The following is a 20,171-nucleotide window of genomic DNA, read 5'->3' on the forward strand; positions in this document are numbered from 1 at the left end:
TTTCTTTTTTTATTTCTTTTCTCAGCCCTTTCTTTCTTACATTCATTCCTTCCTTTCTTCTATCTGTCTTGTTCTTTCTTTTTTCCCTTTGTTAATTATATCCTTTTACCTTTCCTTTCTTTTTTTGACTGCTTGCTTCCTTTCTCTCCTTTATTCTTTCATTCCTTCCTTTCTTTGTCTCTCGGTCTTTCTTTTTTTCTTCCTTTCATCTATTCTTTTACCTTTTCTTTTTTTATAATTGCTTGCTTCTTTCCTTCCCTTCCTTCCTTTATTTCTTTCCTTCTATCATTTTACCTTTCCTTCATTTCTTCGTTAATTCCTTCCTTCTTTCAATCCTTCCTTTCTTTCCTTTGTCTGTCTTTCCATCTCTCCTTTTACCCTTTCTTTTTTATTGCTTCTTCTTTCTTTCCTTTACTACTTTCTGGATTTGTTCTTTCTTTCTGTATTGCTTGCTTCATTTCCTTCCTTGCATTTCTTTTTTTCTTTTCTTTCTTTCTTTCTTATATTTGTTCCTTCTTTATTCCTTCCTTTCCTTCTCTAGTTCTTTCTTTTTTTCTTCCTTCACATCTATCCTTTCTTTACCTTTTTTTATTTCTTTCTTTTATTCTTTCCTTCTTTTCCTTCCTTCCTTCCTTCCTTCCTTCCTTCCTTCCTTCCTTCCTTCCTTCCTTCCTTCCTTCCTTCCTTCCTTCCTTCCTTCCTTCCTTCCTCCCTCCCTCCCTCCCTCCCTCCCTCCCTCCCTCCCTCCCTCCCTCCCTCCCTCCCTCCCTCCCTTTCTTTCTTTCTTCATTTCTGTCTTTCTTCGTTTCTGTCTTGCTTGCTTTTTGTCCTTCATTTCCTTCATTTTTTTTTTGAGGGGGGGGGGGTAACGAAACTTACGAAAGGCTAGACTTGCGCCTTTTCTTAATGTTTTCTTTATTTTTTGGGACCAGTAGATTTTAGGTTCGGACCAGTAAAAATTTGAAAAACTGGGTATCTACTGGTCCGACATGAAAAGGTTGGACCAGTAGAAAAAATGGGTTAGTGTGGAGCACCGAGTAATGACATTTTAAATTTTTGCTTAATTTCAGAAAACACTTATATGCACATCCTGGTCGGTATGCAAATGAAGAGACTGATGACATCATCCACTCACTATTTCTTTTGTATTCTAATACATGAAATATTCGAATTTTCTCCTCATTGTCAAGTGAAACAACGCTTGATTCCTCCATGAACATGTGGAACTATCATTGCTTAAAACTATATGATTTAGTCAAGTTGGTCCCTATTGTCAAATCTGTAAAAAATGAAATATTGTATAATTCAAACAATAAAAAACAAAAGAAATAGGTAGTGACGGTCATCATTGTCCATCTCATTTGCATGTCACTGAGTTGTGCATATCACTGATTTGTGAAAATAAGTGAAACTTTAAAATGTCATAAAGTTCTTATTTTACATCCAATTTTGATGAAATTTTCAGCGTTATGCAAGTTTGATTTTTCTCTATTTATTCAAATCAACATTTTTCTGGGTGGACTTGTCCTTTAAGCTCTCTCGTTCTTCCAAGAACTAAAGAACAATTTGGGGTATCCACTTCAATGATAGGCTCATGCTTGCACATTCGTGTGACAATGATCTGATTAAGTCTTGTGGAAAGATGATATTGACTTTGCACGCAAATGTTCGCAATCAGTTATTATTGTCATCAAAGGACAATAACTTGTGTTTCATGATGTTTGTACATATAATGGACATATGCATACTGTTGAATAATGATAGACTTGTATTCTTATTGGATTTTGTGTGTGCAATAAAGATTTCACCCTTTCTCTTACATGAACAATGTTTTAGAACTCTTTTTTTTTTACCTATTCTATTGAGTATTTTTATTTTATTTTTTTATGCTAATGTTTTCTCAAAGGGAGAGGGAAGGAAAGATCAGTGGTGGAAACACTACTATTGATTCTGCCACTGATTCAATATATCCAGAAGCTATTATATGTATGAATATTTTCATTTGGAGGTGCAGAACTAAATGCGCAAATACTTGACCACCATAACATAAATCAAAATCTGCAAGAATCTTAAGAAGAGAAGGAGGCAGTTTATAGAGAAGAAGATGAAGAATGGGTCAGGAAGTGAATGAAACGTGTAAGGAAAGGAAAAGTAAGGAAAAGATAAGATACATAGTAAGGATGATGGTGATGATAATGCTTTACTCTTATTTGGGTGTTCAGAAATGTGCCGCTCTAATTTGCATGACTTTTTTAAAGAAAAAAACCCTGAACAGGGGGTATGGTTTTGTAAGATTAAATGTGAAAAAAGCCAAAAGAGTAAATTTTCCAATGAGAACTGTTTATGATCATGATAAAGAGGATCTCCCTTAATATGATGCAGGTAATAATGTTGCCGTGCATATCCTGTTTTGTGCAGTAGGCCTATGCCTATCCTCGAATGGTCATGAATTTCTAATGTCATATTGGATTACAAAAAGTAAACATTTTTTGTGAGTTGTGATTTTCAGAAGTTAGTATTTGGTTGCTCTATAGGAACGCCCTCCCAGCTATGAAGACAACCAAATCCAGTAACAATGATACACATCATGATACACAATTGCATATTGCATTGGTAACACATGGATATTCATGAGACATAGTAAATGAAGAAATGTTTTCCTGCCTGGTTGGCTCCCTTTGTTGGGCGTTGGGCAGTATACCCAAAGAAGAAGAAATGTGAAGATATATAGACTAACTGTAGAAGAGTGAGAAAATAGACAAAGAAAAATACAGTCATTTCTCTGAGAGAGAGAGATACAAGGAAAAGAGATATATGTGTATGTTTATGAGAAAAAAAGAAAGCATCATGCTGCATATGAATTAGACAAAAGGAAGGAGGAAAGTCGAGTGAAGGGGGGGTACCAACATTATATGCCCTCAAATTCAGGATGATTACACAGCTAGGGTACACGGTGACACGTTTTCCTTCTCTTCTCTTTCTCCCCCCCCCCCCCCCCCGGTGATGGTGTGTTTTCAGGAGGGCATCACCCCAAGCCCCCATCTGTATGCCAGGGGCGGATCCGATCCAGCTTTTTTTAGAGGGTGATAAAATCACTTTTTACCCAATTTATTACAATCTTTAATTTTCCTTGGATTTTATTCTGATTTCCTTGGATTTTCTTTAATATTCTTGAATATCTTTTGATTTTTTCATTTTCTTTTTAATTCCTTGATTTTTCAAAATTCCTTGAAAAATTCCTTCTTTCGTCAAAAATTCCTTGAAATTAGAAAAAAAAGAAAAAAACAAGGAAAGTTTTTTGAATGTGGAATTAGCTTTTAGCTTTCCATATATCTAGAGCAACGCCACTTCATACCCACTGCAGCAGCAGCATGGCGTCAAGAGACTGTCATTTAAATGGTGCTTTACAAAAGTTCGAAAAAGCTACGAAGAATCCAGAAAGATATATTAGGTTTGTATAGTGATTTTGTAGTGATGGTTATAGTGTCATTTAATTTGAATTCCTTATTGTGCTTTAATTTGCAGCTTATCTTTACGAGATTTTGTGATAGTCCCACCCATGTAGTTTTGAGTTTGTTGAGAAGATTTTTTGCTAACTCGACCAGTGACAGCAGCAACGCCCGGAAAGAGTAACTAAATTCAACATGCACGCATGGAAAACTAATTTCACAAGCCAGTGCCGATGCTGCACTGCAGCATGCAGCAGACAATCACCACAACACACAGCAAACACTTCACTAGACAGCTGGCAGCCATCTGTTTTGAGGAGTTTTTTAACATTTTTTTATATTTCTCCTCGTACACACTCATTCAATGAACAAGGTTATGATCACTTGTTCACTGCTACCATCTGGCCTGTGGAGAATCTACAGGTAGGACTATGGTATGCCACACTCACACATTGTACGAGGTTAGTATGTACTAACCTCGTACAATAGACCGTGTTTGACCCTGGATTTCGAAGTAGTCGGCAAACATCGCTTCATTGCTGAAGTAATATTTGCCGAAGCTCCTTCTCGCTACGCACCGGGGCTCTTGCCGGTAAGTAGCAAGAGTTTGTTGAATATAAAAAGAATAATAAAATAATAATCCGATAAAAAAAGCACATTTTGCTTACCTCGGCCTCGAAAGTGACTTCGCTTGTCTCTTCCACGGAAATACAAGGAAGCCCGTTGGTGGCGCTAATAATTTCACAACCTTGATTCAGCTCCTCGGTAATTTTATAACTGTATCTAAATTCTTTGAATGCGCAATCCTCATGATTAATTTACTAATTATGGGCACCAATTCATGAAATGCCTTCAAAAAACATAATTAATGATTATTATTGGTGATGATAACACTCATTTGCATTAATTTAAAAAGATGACTGATAAAAAAAAATGAAAATAATATACATGCCTGGAAAGAAACCAGCAGTACAAGCTTTGACGAACGTCAATAATACGTATACGGTATACCAAAGTCTATACAATGAAAAGATGGACACTTCACGGACTTTGCGTAATGCCTTGCGTCGATATGCGTGTAAAATAGTGTAGGTGCCTATTCTTTCCCTTGTCGTGTCTTTGATATGAATATAAATCGCGCGCCCTCTTCAGGAGAAAATTGATATCAACGCTGACTGATTTCTATCTCCGTAAAATCTTCACTAAAGATCAAGAAAATATACATATTTTTAGAAAGAAACTTCAAGGAGAAGTCACGGAAGGATCTAAATGATTCGGTAAGTGTCATAGCAGGATGTGGAATATTTATTTATACATAATATTTTATGTGGGCAAAAGCCCACTGTATTTTCGAAGTGTAGTGGTGTGTCGCGTGCGTATGACTGATAATCCTTCACTCGCGAGACGATATGAACCCATGGGTGGGTATGCCAATGCTGTACAGAGCACACACTTTAAAAAATCATTAAAATATCACTTTTGTGACCAAAATTACTAATTTCCATACACTACCATGACTACAGTTTTAATTGATTTATCATTAGTAATGTGGGAATAATTTTTGTATTCACCAGAGCGCTCAAAAACTTGAATTTTGGGCATATTTTTGTGTACGCCCTCTATTGGTGGAAAGTAATATGGCAAGAAAATTTTCATTTTTTGATCTCTATTTTTAATTAAGAAAAAATGATATAAAGAATCAAATTCAAATATGAGCCAAGTGGTATGAATTAACAGGTCTAATGGAAACTGTCAGTGTAAAAAAATCAAGCATTTGCCCCAAAGAAAAAGAGAAAAATGAGCCAAACATTGCCACCCTTATTTTGTCACACATGGAGATATAACTGAGAACAAGGTTATATTATAACCTTGTTCATTGAATGAGTGGTTATGATATAACCTTGTCCTCAGTTATATCTCCATGTGTGGCAAAATAAGGGTGGCAATGTTTGGCTAATTTTCTCTTTTTGTTTGGGGCAAATGCTTGATGTTTTTACACTGACAGTTTCCATTACACCTATTTTTCATACACTTTAAATCATTTTTTTCTTAATTAAAAATAGAGATAAAAAAATGAAAATTTTCTTGCCATATTACTTTCCACCAATAGAGGGTGTACACAAAAATATGCCCAAAATTCAAGTTTTTGAGCGCTTTGGTGAATACAAAAATTACTCCCAAGACCAAGTTACTAATAAAAAATAAATTGCAACTGTATGGAAATTAGTAATTTTGGTCACAAAAGTGATATTTTAATGACTTTTTAAAGTGTGTGCTCTGGACAACATTGGCATACCATAGTCCTACCTGTAGATTCCCCACAGGCAGGGTGGTAGCAGTGAACAAGTGCTCGTACACATGGCTCGCTATCGTGCAGCCACCATTTAGGGGACTTGCAATGCAAAATCCCCCCGTCGGGGCTCTTCGATTTTTGTCTTTAATGAATAAAAAAATAGACAATTATTGCGACCAAAATGCAAATTAATATTCCCTCTTGGCATTAATTGCCCCAAAAACAGAGAAAAATCAAGTTAAAAGGAACAAAAACAGTGACTTACCTCGGCTGTCACGAAATTCACTTCCCTGTTTTGTCCGATCTTAAGTACATAAACATATGGCCATTGAGTCCCCTGTACAGATCGTGCTAGAACTTCGGTCTCTGTATTTGGTGAGTGAAGCCAACGGAGTTCAGCTGAACAACCAACATAACAGAGACCGAAGCTTTTGGTCTAACACTTAGTGTTGTTATCTAGAAAAAAAATCCCGGTCCGAAACCGTCCCGGCAACTTCAAAATTTCCTTATCGGGATCCCGGCTCGTCCCGAATCCCGAAACGTATCTCCACGCACAAATGCAATCCAAAACTGTATACCTACATTTCCAGCCTTAAATACGGTACAACACTGCGCACTGGCGGTGCACCAGACAGTCAAAGTGTGCATGCCACCACCGCAAATTGTAAACATTCACTCAAAACGTGGGGAAAATAATGATGAGACAGTCAAAGCGTGCCACCACCGCAAACTGTAAACATTAATGACCACTGACATGACCCGAATTATGTTTGAGTCGATCCAGCTGCTGATCTGACAGTCCAATAACACACGTGTCGGTGCCACTGATCTGTGGTCGGTGCGCACGTGGTTGACAGTTATAAGCAAATTGCGTAATGTCTTGTCAGTGCGCCTGTGGCCCTAGCTAGCCCGGAATATGGATTAATTTTCAGTTTCACTCTCTCTCTCTCCCTCTCTCGTAACTCTGAACAGTATGATATCACCAAGGAGATATCTCCTTGATATCACTACTACTGAGAAAAGTGAATACTATCTTATCAGAGAAGCTTATTTGGAAATTTACACAAGATTAGTCCCGGCGGCCGGCACTTCGCATCAAAACAACAAACTCATTTTTTCTTTAATCATGAATAACTTTCGATCAAGAAAACATTATTTGAATAGATACTCAGACTATTCACAGTAAAAAAAAATATTTTGAACAACTATTTAAATATCAAGAAACATTGTTTAAGCCAGTCAATATACAACTATTTTTTAAACTATTAAACCAATAGAAATTTTTTAAAACTTTAAACAGTTTGTTTTTAAATATTTTTTGCAATTTCCAACGATATCATTTAAAACTGTTAATATCATTGGAAATTTGTTTGATGCATTTAACAACATATTTTTACAACATATAGGGTATGATATGACTTTCAAAACAATGTTGTTTCAAAGTTTGAACAACGCCACTTTAAACATCGCCAATTCTAACAGCGTTTTGGTACAATTTTATAATTTAAGTCGAAATATATCTAGGAGAAATGATTTGACCGACTGGTTTGCAATTGTAAACATCAAGTCAACACTATCAACCATTGACGGCTGTCGATGACAGATGGTCCCTAGTCGTGAACGACCAAGCACTTCCCGTAATCCCCCCCTTATCTCTCTCTCTCTCTTTCTCCCTCTCTCTCTCCCGACTCTAACCAGCTGAAACATGGTGCGCATTCGTCTAGTTGTTATTTGCAAACCTTTTCGCAAAAAAATACCCCAACAAATACAATCATGATTGATTGATTGATTTTATTCGTCAAGAATATCACAAGAGATTACAATGAAATTGAAGAATACCTTGACAGGATAGCCCATGAAAGCCGAAAGGCTTATTTCCAATGGGGTCCTACAGTTAGTATAAAACATTAACATATTGTAACAAAACTGGAATATGGTAAAATAATAATAAAATACATACATACATATCCATCAGTCAAATAATAAGCAAATATCTGAAGCAAACAACAATCCTCCTAATATGTGAAATTAATCACAAAATCACAAAATTAATGTCGACTTTTTTTAAATGACTAAATTTGCATACTCATAGATCATCATCGTCAATTGCTAGTAAATTATTTCATGATAAATTCACTAGTCCATACATGTAGCAGATTCAACTCGAAAGTATGGGGTAAATGAATGACTCAGTAAAACAAACTGAGGCGAAAGAGGTCTGCACATGAGACTATAAAGTAGACGATTGTTGTCTGCGTAGATCTCTCGGAGCCGTGTGCAAAGCTAGATTGCGTGCATGCTCATGCGATCGACGAGTACAGATAGCTATGTAATTGCGTAATATTTCGAGGTGCATGTGCACACAGCCAGTTGAAACTAAATTGTTCTCTCGTATTTCGTAAGTACAATTACTAATTAGGGAAATATTACAACATGAATTTGGCCATTATTGATTTTATTTTCCTGCCGGGATACGGTCTAAGTTGATTGATCCCGGAACCGTCTCGGAGCCTCAGACCGCCGGGAATTCATCCCGATCCCGGACCGACTGACAACACTACTAACACTTCACTAGACCAAAACTGCTGGAACTTAGACACTCACACAACATGCGAGGTTAGTAATACTAACCTCGCACAACGCATGTGGTTTCATAGTGGACTTCGACGTTTTCATTCATCACACGAATGTGAGAGGGAATAAAACACGCCGAACCTTTCAATATTTCTCCACTATGCTATCTAGTAATTGCACATTCGTATTTTGAGTTAATTTTAAAAAGGAATTATTTATAAAAGTGTTTTTATCGCTTACCTCCAAATATCAACCGTTCAATCCATCCTTAGTTATCCTTAATACTGCAGTGGAAATTACGCAAACAACAATCGGAATTCAATTTTTCCTATCGAACATTCTCTATTCAAGTCGTTGGCGCATAATAGGAAATTGTACCAAAAATCAACAGGTTGCATCTCATGTATATACTTATAGGTAAAGTACGCCATCTATTGACAAGATGATGAAGAAAGTGGATTGAACGAGCAAGAAAATAATGCTGATCGCCTAGAATGCAGCTAGCAGTACAAGCTGCAGAAGAGGTAAACAAACGGTAAACAAACTGGCTTGTGAATAGTATCGCACGCCCTCTTTAGGCAAAAATTGATATCCACGCTGATCCAGAGGCATCTACGTGAAGATCACGAAAAAATGCTTTTATTTTATTAAAAAAACAGCAAAGAGAAGTCAACAAACGATCCATATGGTTTGGTAAGTGTCATAGCACAATTAGAATTCTTAGCTATGATGTAAAGTCATAGTTATTTGAGCTAAAAAGGTGTGAAAGATTCGCGTGTACCAGGTGCACATGAATCCTTCACACACGAGATGATTTGAAACCATGGGTGGAACTTAGATGGTTCTTCCGCTGAACTACGTTGGCTCCACTCACCAAATTTTATACAAAGACCGAAGTTCTAGCACAATCTGTACAGGGGACTCAATATCCATATATGTTTATGTATTTAAGATCGGACAAGATCGGAAGGTGCGATGTGTTATGCCGAACAAAAGGCAGGGGCTGTTGAACTGTGGCCGCAATGTATGGTGATGCATTTCAAGAGTTCATAAAATTTGAGACAGAAGTTAAAAATAAACATTGCAATTAAAAATTAAAAAATATATATCCATCAAACATTGATTCGAATTTCATTTTGTAAAAAAGACATTTTAGAATTAGAACAAAAAATATTACAGAAAAGCTTAACTGCATTAATAAATGTCAAATTTCGGGCAGGCTGCTCTAACGCCAATATGGCCAATGGTTAACATAGACACTTAGTGTCGTTCCAAAAATGAGGATCATTTTAGAAAACAAGGTTATCCTATAAACTTATACAAATCATGTCCTGTTACACTGAGATTGTCCTTTTTTTATGAGGACAATTTTTTTCAACTTTCTTGCAATTTTGGGTACTGAGAGTGCTAAAACTAGATTCTGTAATCTCAATTACTCCCAGTTTACCATTTTATTACTTGCCGTCTTCAAACAATCATGTTATGAACCTGATATATTTACATTAACTAGCACACTGATTGGGGTTGGCCAACTGCACTTGACAGGTGAATGAACTTTCCTTGATTTCTTGTGTAGAGAATTTATCATAAATGAAGATAATCCTAATACAGGGATGATCCTAATTTTCAGTCTGATGTCTCTACTGACAAGACAAGAAAATAATAATGGCATCCAGTATGTCTAATGGTGATGCAAATAGAAAAGTAGATTGAAAATGACGACATTGTTGACAGAGCACACACGTGAGTGGAACCCGACATGGTGTTTCTTGTTTGTTTTTTATGAATATGCCTGAAAAAGCTAGGATTCCCCATCTCATATTCAGCACCCTGAGCTAATGAATTGATTTTCTTATGTTTTTGTGTGTCACTGAACTTGCAGTGATTTAAGATCTGGTTAACTCAAGGAGTTCCACCAGCAAACCTCCCTAGTGAACATGGTGCAGACTGTAAGGGGTAACCATCCCAGTATCAGGCATCCATTCTTTATTCCTTTATTGTGAAAACTTGACCCATTAATTCTTTGTAGTTTCATGATGGTGTTGTATTTGTAGCCAGGAACTAATAACTTAAATTTATTTCTCACATTACAGTTCCCAACCAGCTCATGAAAACGCTCTGACATCATGCACCCAGACTTTGTTTGGACTGGCAGCGAGTCATGCAGAGGCAAATCTCAACTCTTCAAATCCGCTATCAGAGCTTATCACCGAAGGATTCGATGAGGAACAGATATGGCAGGAGCTCGAACTGCAGAATCAGCCTTGTCTTGGCACCCTTGTGAAGCATGTTTCTAAAGCAATTGCTGTAAGAAATAGACTTCATCTCCAAGTCCCCAATGCAAAAAGCACTCTTGGGGTTGAGGATGGAGATCAAGATGAGGAGAGTTCTGATGGTGACGATGAGGGAGATGATGAAGAAGATGATGAAGGTGAAGAAGACGAAGGGGATGCAGATCATGATGAGCTGATGGATAGCGAGAATGAAGAAGAAAATCTTAGTTTAACAAGAACAAGAAAACCAAAGAAAGCCAGCAAAGACTCTGATGAAAGTGACGAGTCTGATACGAATTTCGACATTGATGAGTTGCACTCAAGAACTAAACCGAAAAAGAAAACTTCAAAGACAAATGCTTTGTCGGAGGACAAGGGTGGGAAGGGTAAAGCGTCGGTCGTTGATGATCAGTTTTTCAGACTTGAAGATATGGAGAAGTTCTTAGAGATGGAGGATGCAAAGGAAGCAAAGCGTGTGAGACGAATGGAAAGAAAAGATGGAAGTGATGATGACGACGATGAGGAAGATGATGAAGATGATGAGGAGGAACCAGTGGACTTCTTTGAAGATGCTTCATCTGATGATGAGGGATTTGACGATGAGGATGATGAAGATGATGAAGATGATGTCAACATTACACACAAACAGGTAACTGACTGAAACACATGCAGCAAGTTGGCTTGTGTGAATTGAAAACAAACAAAGAACAAGATCAATGAAAGTTTTAAAGAACGGGACAAATATTGGTTTCAAGGGTTTTATTGTCCTTTAATCAAAGGTTGGAGGTCAAATGTAATTTTTGTTATTAAAAAAAATTTAACACCTGTAAATATTGTTTCTGTTTATGTTGTTGTAGCTATAGAAGTCTTACATTTCATTACTTACGCCAAAATGTATTACATATATATTTTAGGGCTGTTATTTACTGTTAGTGATTTTCCGTGATTTCATGGAATTCATAGAAAAAGCCTTTTAAAAGTGGCTTTTCAAACCGACAATCGCATAAAACATATTTTTCCTCAAACTGCACAGAACAGCAACATAAATTACTACAAAATCTCAACAAAATACAAATACATACTAGCCACAAAACACGATCTCACCCCCACTTTGCTAGACAATCCAAACATCGTTATTGCATTTGAGTAAAAAACATCGCATCACAGGGCAAGCTCAATTTTAGTAATGTACCAACTAACGTGGTAGGCATGCAGCACACGGCCGTGTTTGCTGCCCTTTACTTTAGAAGACGTTGACTGCTCAGAACGATGTCCAAAAAGTCTGAACATAATCTATAAAATTTCATCCAACCCTAAAATAATGCTTATAACATGAAAGGTGAGGTTGTTTTTATGCTAAATATTTTTGTTAAAAGTTGTTATGTAATCATTTACATCTGATGAACATGGATTTTAAGCGTTCTAAGTACAGTGGCAGATGCAAATTTGGGCTAAAGCAAGGTATGTGACATTGCTATAATGCATAAAAAAAAATGTGTGTTGATTACAGGTATGTTCTTTTGTCGAAAGTTATCGATATCGCCAAGATAGATTTAGCGACATATCAACAGAGAATTCTCTTAACGATAACAGCCCTAATACATCGATGATTCAAGCAAAAGTGAAAGGCAAGAAAGGGCAGTTACCATTTAAAAATATTTTGCCCCATAGCCTCCCATATTTTATGTGCAAAAAAGCAACATTTTTTTGTATCTATGATACATATTCTTACTCTTGGAAATGCAATTTTCTGCATGGCTTCTTATCTTCATTTTTCTGTGTGATACTTCGATTGAATAAGGGCTTACCAATGTTGATGATGTCCATCAAAGTAGATTCAAGATCACATATTTATTGTTACTCATTATTTGGATGAATTGTTACCCATCTATCAAAAAAATCAGTATACAGGATAAGATATCAATGATAATTGGTACAACGATCATGAACAGTGCTTTAGCAAAGTAGATATTCCTGATTTTTGTGTTTCATAAATCTTAAGCAGTCACATTTTCAAGAGCTACCAAGTCTCACGCATTATGCGTGAGACTCAAGCATTTTTGACTCTTGTTTATCCCCTCAAATCTCTGTCTCACGCAACTACATGTATCACAGCCTATCCCCATATACATTGTACACAATGTCTGTGATCTCACTCAAGATTCGCAGAAAATCTCACGCATAGCTGGTCTTTGAACTTGGCATTTCTGCATATTTATCTCTTGTTTTTTTATAGGATAAGAAGAGCACGCGTGACCTGATGTATGGGGACTTCTTTGCCGAGCCTGGTGCAGAGATGGCAACAAAATTCTCTAAGAAGAGGAAAGTACGTTTTGAAAGGGAAGATGAAGAAGAAGAAGAGATTGAAGAAGATGGGAATGAAAAGAACTTTGAAGAAGAGAGGTAAGTGTTGAGGCATGGTGCTTAAGAAATTCTTGAAAGACAGCAATTTTTTTTTTTTTTTTAACTTCAGTTTGTTTACAAAAGTGCTACACCAGATATTTGTTATCATTTGCATTCTGAACACTGTATCACAGAGATATATTAAAGGGGAATTCAACCCAAATAAAAACTTGTTTTTATAAGGGAAAAAAAATCAGACAAGTTGATTGGTGAAAGTTTGAACAATATTGGACAAACAACAAGAAAGTTATGAATTTTTAAAAGTTGTAAATATTGGTAATCACTATACCCATGGAGACTTCAAATTGGCCACATATGGGATGTGATAGTGATGTAAGGCAAGGACTACTCTTCCATGTACTCCAATACACATTATGGCTAAAATGTCATTTTTCCCAAAAGTTTTATTTCAAATTATATTTTTCGTTCATGAGGACATAAAAAAATATACTCCCTGGGTTATATTTAGATTACTGCCCCAGGGGAATGGGTACTTAGGAGAAAACCACAAATCCCTGATAATAAAGTACATGGCCTATGGGAAAGTTGTCCTTGCCCCTTGTCATAATTTACTTACTCAATTGCCAATTTGAAATCTACGTAGTATTAGTGATTTCAATTTTAAAGCAACTATAACTTCCTTATTACTTGTCCGATTTCTTTCAAACTTTCACCATTCTGTTTAATTTATTTTTCTCCTTCCCAACACAACTTTTATGGCCAAGGCTGGATTCCCCTTTAAATCTTTTGAGACATTTGTGTTTAATAATTGCATGCACTGGTTAAGGTCAATGAATTCTGATTGCCTATTAAAGCAATTGAAATTCAATTGGTTGGAAAATCTATCATTAGTAATTTCATCCACTTGGGCATTATGTCATGTTCGTTGATATGGTTTGTTGATTCCTATAAACTTAAGTTTTGAAGAGGCAGACTTTGAAGATGCCGATGATGAGCTGCTTGCTGACCTCCGGAAGGCATCAGGAACCAGGAATAAGGATGATCTACTCCTGAGCGGCAGTGAGAGTGAAGGAGAGGATATCTCGGACATCCTTGGTGGTCAGAGAAAGAAGGGAGAGGACAAGTCGTCTTTCGAGAAGCGCCAGGAAAAGGTGACAGTTTGGATTTATCCGTTCATATTTGATAAATATGGAAGGATAAAACATGTCTGAATTGACTGGAAGGAACTGGGCATCTGGGAGAATGATTTGAATAGTAATGTCTTGATCTGACTTGATCCTTATGTTTAAGCTGTGTCTTGAAAGAGCATAATTTAAGGTCAGAAATAATGTTAAAATTAGAAAATTCTATACATGATTTATATCCCACTCCTTGATACACAAATGGAAGATTGCATAGAATGTATTAGGCCTTCTTATTTGATATTGACTATAAGGCCCATTTACAAATGATTCATTATCTGCTTACTTTCCAAGTTAAATGTTTTAGGTGACAGCCTGAAAGCCTACTGATAAGTTTGACAGATGAAGCAAAAAGCAATGTATGCACAATGTATTCTGTGTATTAAGACCATTTCCTTGATAATAATGGTGATGTATATACTTGGACACTTTGGCCTGAATTAAGGTGGTTTTGAAAACCCACGGTTAAGTCCATGGTTTATGCAGATTTTCTGTAAAAATTATGCTTATTTACTGCGTATATTAAAAAAATGTCCAATGCTGATGCGCGCTTTTGTCACAGTGCGCCAAATTGACGTGTGTTGCCGTGGATATCCATGCTATTTTATTCATTAGTCCACTGTTTGAAGAGTGGACTCATTAATTCAAAACAGTGGACTCATGATTAACATAGCATACTTAACCATGGCAACAGGCGTCAATTTGGCGCACTGTGACAAAAGTGCGCATCAGTATTGGACATTTTCTATACACGCGCCCGATACACGGTAAATTATTGTAATTTCTACAGGAAATCTGCAGAAACCATGGACTCAATCAAAGGTGGTTTTCAAAACCACCTTTGTGAATTTGGGCCTTTGTTCGCCAGGAAGGAAACTTCCATGATTTAAATAATATAGTTAAATGTTTTATTGTAAATGGACAGCATGAGTTGTCTTTGTATTCAATTCATATTTGAATGATGCAAAATAATACGATGATAATCTCTTGTCAATTAATTTACAGCTCCGTAGCAAGATTAAGGACTTGGAACAGTCTAATTTGGCGAAGAAATCTTGGCAGCTGACTGGAGAGGTTGCTGGGATCAAACGACCTGAGAACAGCCTCCTTGAAGAAAACCTGGAATTTGACGTCAGAACAAGACCAGGTATGCATTTAGTCATGTTAACGCTAACTTCAAGGTGGATTGGCAGAGGCTGTAGAAAAATTGCAAGGGCATGTATGACATCAGCTTTCACAATAGCATTAGCACGAGTATGTGATATGGCTGCGATGGTTTTGTAATGCTTTCTCACACTTGCACGTTCAACCACTTGCACACACACGCACACTTCATTTTTCTTCTTTCTCCTTTTCTGATGATTTGTGACGTAAGATTTTCTTCCAGATATAGACCTATAGAATAATAGGTTTCCATGTAGCACTTTTCCCCGTTTGGCTGCTATTTCTCAAGCATTTTTTTGCTTATATAGTTTGCCACTGCATTTTTTTTTCATTACTTTGTCTTGTCCTTTTATTGTATTCATGTCTAAATTTTGTTATGACACTACTATAAATTTGTCACATTACAATGTACTTTCATGTCATACTACGATTATGTTTTATTCATTGTAAATTTATTTTGACTTTACAATAAATGCAGAAACTCCTGCAAAAAAAACCCAAGGTATTGTGTTTATTAGTCTAGTATACCAAGGGAGACTAGAAGTGAAATTTTAATTGCGTATGGCAGGTCTTGACATTTGTCCACATTTAAGCATTGCATCTTCTCTGTTCAGATTGATCCCTGTTCCATCATATCACTAACCCTGTTCCCAAATGACTCCTCTCCAGCTCCCGTGATCACCGAGGAGACCACCAAGAATTTAGAGTCTTTGATCAAGCAACGCGTCCTAGACCAGGCCTGGGATGATGTCCAGAGGAAGGCCAAGCCTAAAGAGGAGGTCAAGGAATTCAAGAAGAGGGTGACCTTAGACCAGGAGAAGAGCAAGATGAGTCTAGGAGAGATCTATGAACAGGAATACATCAAACAGACTCAGGTATTTGGGTTTTTCTATTATTGTTGTTACAAGTTCATGGGTGTGGGAGGGATGAGAACAGGAAAGATATAAAGTATTGCTGGATTCCTAGAGATACAAATTGCAGGAGCAACCTTCATCTTCAATTATTTTCCTTCTCCACTCTCATATTCTATTTTTTTTTCTTTTCCACCCCTTTATTCCTCATCTCTCTTTTTCCTGACCCATCCTCTTGGTTTCCTCCCCACCCCCTTTCCTTTCCTTTCCTTTCGTCTATACTCCCCTATCCTTGTTCCCCTCTCCCTCTGTCATTCCTCCTTCCATTCTCTCCTTTCCTCTTTTCTAATTATTGCCCTCTCTACCTCCTCCTTTTCCTCATTACACCTTCCTTTGTTACCATGTACTAGATGTGAAAGTCAATTGATTATCATTGTTAATATGTAATATCTCTTGATTCAAATTAAATATATTTGACCCATTTTATCATTCTTGTGTCCCATTTTTCAAAAATTAGCAAGAAGCTGAAGAGGAAAAGGAAGATCCATTGCACAAGGAGATCAAGGAATCCATGGATTCACTCTTCATCAAACTGGATGCCCTTTCAAACTTCCACTTTGCTCCTAAACCAATCGGTCCCGAGGTCAAGATCATCTCCAACACTCCAGCCATCTCCATGGAGGAGGTTGCACCAATCAGTGTCGCTGATTCCTCCTTGCTGGCTCCAGAAGAGATCAAGGTTAGTTGTCATCGATGGACCACTGAAACCTTGGCCCTAATTCACAAAGTTGGTTTTGAAGACCCACAGTTGAGTCCATGGTTTATGCAGATTTCCTGTATAAATTACGCTTAATTTAGTGCGTATTGGGCGCGTGTATAAAACATGTCCAATGCTGATGCACGCATTTGTCACAGTGTGCCAAATTGACGCCTGTTACCATGGTTATCTACGCTATTTTATTCATGAGTCCACTGTTTTTATTCATGAGTCCGATCTTCAAACAGTGGACTCCTAAATAGAATAGCGTAGATAACCATGGTAACAGGCATCAATTTGGCGCACTGTGACAAAAGCGCGCATCAGCATTGGACATTTCTTATACACGTGCCTGATACGCGCTAAATTAGGCGTAATTTATGTAGGAAATCTGCATAAACTATGGACTCAACCATGGGTTTTCAAGACCACCTTGGTGAATTCAGGCCCTTGTGTCTCAATATTTACAATAGCAATAGGACAGCTCAGAACAAGCTCTTATCTAAAGTTATGACATAAATGGCAACTTTATTTGCCGAGAGAGTTCTCTACTGGAATTTGGAGACCATTTTCAAATGAAATGACATTATTCTAAAATACAGCTTTTCCATGCTTTCCTTTTTTCTAAATTTTGAGATGTGAGGTTTGAACAGTCCACCAATGTTATGTGCATAATTACATAGGCTCATTAATGATTTTGCATTATGTGTATCCATACTGAGGGTACAAAATATTAGTTGGAGCAATCACAAAACAATAGATGAAATTTTTGGAGATCTTCCACCTATCTCCACCACCGTAATTAAGCATAGAAGGTTCGCTGGTCACTGTTTCTGTAGTGATAAGGATGTTATTTCTGATGTACTTTGTTTGTGCCTCCCTCATAAAACCAGAGAACAGAGACCTTTAAATTTGGTTGATTGCATATGTAGGGATACAAACAATTCCTTACATGATTTACCAACCCTCATTGTGAGATTGCAAAGCCTGGCTTAGCATTGTTAATTCATTCCCGGACGTGTCATTAGTAGTAATATCCATTTGTGTACATGATTTTTAAAGTGTGGTGGTGGGGCTAAAGAGATTAGATTGGTGATTAGCTGATGATCTACTGTTTGCTTTTCAAGTAAAACCAATATATGACGGCTAAGTGATGACAAGTTTTATCCTTACATATCACAGGACAAGGAGAAGGGCGAGCTGAAGGGTAAGACAGAGAGGACGTCAGAGGATCGGAACAGAGATCTACGTAAGAAGAAGCAGAGGCAGCGAGCCAGGGCCAAGGACAGGGAAAGGAAGGAGAAGCTGGTTGAGAAATTAAATCCAGGGCTTGGTAACAAGTACAGCAAGAAGGCTGCAATGGAAAGACTGGAAAAGAGTAGCAAAGCGCCATCTAGTACCACTACAATTGTAAAGGTCTGTATTCGTCCTTATCAACATTTAATTGCATTGGTTTGCTTTTAGGCTTATGATTTTTCAGAAAATTGCACAAAATCGACAGGAAATTGATTGAAGAATGTATATTTGGAAAGAGGATAGCGTTATGTTCATTCATGCGATTTTACTCTGACAAGTGCAGGTTGAAAAGCATCAGTTTTGAATGCCATTTTCCAATGGTTATTGATTGTAGGTAAGAAATGCAGGTAGAAATCTCAGAGCTCTGAAACCAATTATCACAATATGTTTGGTCATTTCTGTATTGGAAATATACTATGCACGTAACATCAAATAACCTTTTTCTTTCATTGAGTTTCATGTATGTTACAAGATTTATCAGTAGGACATCACAATGCCAAATGCCATTTCATAATAGGTGCATGAATTGGGAATCTTCCATATCAACCCCAAAATCTGAAGTTCTGAGACACTTATGCAAGACTTGGTCATGTCATCAAGACTCTGGATTATGCAAACTCACAAAGTAGAGAGAGCGGGAGAAAATGAATTGGTCATTACTCATCGGTAATCACTTCATTATTTGATTAGCATTGCACTGAATTTGTTGGTCCTTTTTTTTTTAGGATATGGAGAATACCAAAGGAAATCTCAAATCTTCCAAGGCATTCTTCAGTAAGCTCCAAGAGGAAGTAGTCTCAGAGGTCCATGGATTCAAGACCAAGAAAAAGAAAAAGAAGGTCATGTCAGGAACACAACTCAAATTGTAAATTGTGAAACTGATTTTGGACACCCAATTGTACTGAATATCCAAATATCGATGGTGCCTACAGTACATGTACCTCGAGCGTGTTTTGAATCTGCCAGAATCCGGTAAACCTCGCATCTTGCAAGCAGGAATATTTTTCATGAAAATTCTGGTAACATTCAAAGTGGAATTCAAGAGTGACCTTTATTGTTACTGCTTTGTGAGAGTACTTCCGTTGACCAGATGACTGATTGATACTAATCAACCTTCCAGTGAACTGTGGTCCGATTTGAATATGGTGGGAATGCAATATTAAAATGTTAAAGGGTGTCTGGATGCAGTATGAATGCAATGCAAATGCCAATCAATAGTTCTTCACAAGTTCCCATTTAAGTTTTCTTCCTCAAAAGCAGAAGGCTTGCCTCACAAATTATTTGAACATTTTGAACATTTTGATTGTATGTAATCTTCCATGAGAAAGAAAATCTGTTATGAATCAGAGTCTGTGTAAACAAAAAATGGAGGATAAAGGCAATGTATGTGACAGACGAGAGGGAGTGAAGAAAAAGGGGAAGGGGGTATCTTTTATAATTCTCACAATTTCCCATGAATAAAGCAAACATGTTAAAGCTAACTCGGTGTATGAAACACAGAATTCCTTGTGCAGAAATTACTAGAAGATTAAAAACATTAACACATAACCCCCAAACCATGTGAAATCTATTAAATTAAAATAATATTTTATTAGTCATGTAAAAAATACACTGCTTGTCTCCATCTCTCTAGCTTTTAGTGTGTAATTATTAGAACCGGAAATCCTACACCAACCTGGTGGACTGTACTTTTAACGGATGATGATCCTTTGTAAGGAATGGATCTCCAGCATGATGCTTGTTTAAACTTTAATGATTCATTCAAATTCATTGGCCTTAGCGTTACCGTTAATTTATGTTACAACATTCATATTTCTCTCATACGGAAACAATGAAAGTCTAAATGTTGGTCTACACTTCTACCTTTTTATATCTTACAATTATCCACTGACTTGCAGCAAGGTTTATATTGTGTTCAATTTTTCTTCTCCCACATACACAACATAAAACGATTCAAAGAATAATGACT

General features: G+C 36.9%; 1 protein-coding gene across 1 annotated transcript; it reads left to right on the forward strand.

Moving 5' to 3' along the window:
- The first annotated feature begins 3,348 nt into the window (after positions 1–3,348).
- On the forward strand, positions 3,349–19,713 carry LOC121415383 (U3 small nucleolar ribonucleoprotein protein MPP10-like). The gene is made up of 9 exons (XM_041608579.1): positions 3,349–3,451; positions 10,410–11,238; positions 12,826–12,992; positions 13,912–14,104; positions 15,140–15,281; positions 15,968–16,173; positions 16,667–16,888; positions 18,089–18,322; positions 18,928–19,713. The coding sequence occupies exons 1-9, from the start codon at positions 3,372–3,374 to the stop codon at positions 19,069–19,071; spliced, it is 2,217 nt and encodes a 738-aa protein (XP_041464513.1). The 5' UTR covers positions 3,349–3,371; the 3' UTR covers positions 19,072–19,713.
- The last annotated feature ends 458 nt before the right edge of the window (positions 19,714–20,171 follow it).

The sequence above is a fragment of the Lytechinus variegatus genome, chromosome 5 (genome assembly GCF_018143015.1).
Source record: "Lytechinus variegatus isolate NC3 chromosome 5, Lvar_3.0, whole genome shotgun sequence".
In the NCBI taxonomy this organism is placed as follows: domain Eukaryota; kingdom Metazoa; phylum Echinodermata; class Echinoidea; order Temnopleuroida; family Toxopneustidae; genus Lytechinus; species Lytechinus variegatus.

What these genes read in the sequence shown, in the direction of transcription:
- LOC121415383 (XM_041608579.1), top strand. Translation starts at nt 3,372, where the DNA reads ATGGCGTCAAGAGACTGTCATTTAAATGGTGCTTTACAAAAGTTCGAA. An exon ending in AAGAACTTTGAAGAAGAGAG is followed by an intron (nt 12,993 to 13,911) that starts GTAAGTGTTGAG and finishes TATAAACTTAAG; the next exon opens with TTTTGAAGAGGCAGACTTTG. An exon ending in TCGAGAAGCGCCAGGAAAAG is followed by an intron (nt 14,105 to 15,139) that starts GTGACAGTTTGG and finishes ATTAATTTACAG; the next exon opens with CTCCGTAGCAAGATTAAGGA.